At 36.7% G+C, this 1,683-nt stretch overlaps 1 protein-coding gene across 2 annotated transcripts in view; it reads right to left on the bottom strand.

Moving 5' to 3' along the window:
- Positions 1-1,683, bottom strand: part of FUT8 (fucosyltransferase 8) — a 166,790-nt gene that overhangs the window by 92,655 nt on the left and 72,452 nt on the right. For both annotated transcript variants that reach the window (XM_004698659.2, XM_045288156.1), the window contains one exon: positions 239-353. In XM_004698659.2, coding sequence (XP_004698716.1) covers positions 239-353 — 115 coding nt within the window. The remainder of the gene's footprint in view (positions 1-238; positions 354-1,683) is intronic.

Genomic DNA, 1,683 nt, shown 5'->3' on the forward strand with positions numbered 1-1,683 from the left:
TTGTAATGTTTATGTGTATTGTGTGTACAAAGTAGCCCAATTAGGCAAGGACTTTGTTTTTGTCATCAGGGTATTCAATCCAGGCATAAGTGTCTTTTAAAATAAATATGTGAAATGAGTAGATATTTCCAATTTAAGAGTTAGGTAGATTAAAAGCCAATAGCAATGCTTAGTTTTAGTGTTATTATAATTTTCCTACCTTTTCTCTCGAGTTTCTCTTTTAATCTAACCTTCTTACCTGAAGATATGTTATTCTCCTCTGGACTAGCTCTGTCAGATCTTTGGCCTCTTTCTCTCGCCAATCACCGGCTCCATCTGTTTGACTGAGGTAGTATAGATCCGTCATTATAGACCTGTAAAAACAACATTGGGAATACAACTTACTGGCACTGCATTATACTAAGTCATGAGAAGACAGTCAAACTCTTTATAAAGATTGATGCTTACAATGATGCTAGTATTTCACTTTTATTTTCTATCTAGGATGTGAAATTCAGCAACTGGTTTCTATCATCCAAGATTCATCTTTATAAGAAATTTCTACTAAGAAAAAATACATTCCTCACCCACCCCTCAGTTCTCCACCTCCCATTTAGTCGGCAGCCCAAGATTCTGAACACAGAAAAGGTACAATAGAGATTACAAGGTAGTGGATAACCATAGGGAAAAAACAAAAACAAAACAGGTAGTCTAATATAAGGGAGGGAAAAAAAGTTGTTGCAAGAATTTGTATACCTACTACCATTGAGTTGATTCCAAATTCTCTCCACTATTACTGCATGTCCCTTCTTACAGATCAGAGAAAAATTCTGACCAAACTCTTACACAATGGTCTAAAAAACAAAGGTCAGCAAGTATATACTATACAGGGTAAAGTAGTAAATATTTTAGGCTTTGTGAGCCTCTGTTGCATTTGTAGACAATATGTAAATAAATGCACACCACTGTTTTCCAACAAGCCTTTATGTACAAAAACAGGTAGAGTTAATAATTTCAATTATATGACACAATTGCTGAAGACAAAATGGGCACATAAGCAAAAATGGTGAAGAAAGCTGATGGTACCCTGCTACAAATATATATAACATCTGGGTTCTTAAAGGCTTAAAGTTAAACAAGCGGCCATCTAGCAGGGAAGCATCAAAGCCCACCAGGCTGTGTGATCATGAGCTGTCGATAGGGATCAAAAGTTATCAGAAGTTTTCAAAAGGTATCCAAAGTTCAAAAACAAGCAATCAAACTGACGTGAAGGAGCATGGACAAAACCTACCTGTAAGATAATAGGACAGACCCTCACAGAAGGGTCACGTGGAAAGGATGATAAATCTAGGGAGCGATATAGCACTGAGGAATCACATAACAATACTCTAGTTCTTTACTATTTCCTCCCCTTACTATTACGGCCTTTGTTTTACCTCATTAATCTTGTTAAGACCTATGTATGTTCATTTGTATACTTATGAGCAGTTGATGCATGAAAGTCAAGATAGACAACCCTTCAGAAACAGTAATGGGAAGAATGATTCCTTGTGGGTATGGGAAGGGGGGTGGGGGGAGCTGATAGCAATGATAACTATATAACCCCACTGGAGGGGAATGAAAAAAAGAATTTCAGGTGAATGGATACATTGGATCCATCAAAAATGTTTTGAAACTGATGGTGGTCGCAATTGTAAAATTATG

Source organism: Echinops telfairi, unplaced genomic scaffold (genome assembly GCF_000313985.2).
Source record: "Echinops telfairi isolate 266 unplaced genomic scaffold, ASM31398v2 ScPeMD7_18;HRSCAF=68, whole genome shotgun sequence".
NCBI classification, from domain to species: Eukaryota; Metazoa; Chordata; class Mammalia; order Afrosoricida; family Tenrecidae; genus Echinops; species Echinops telfairi.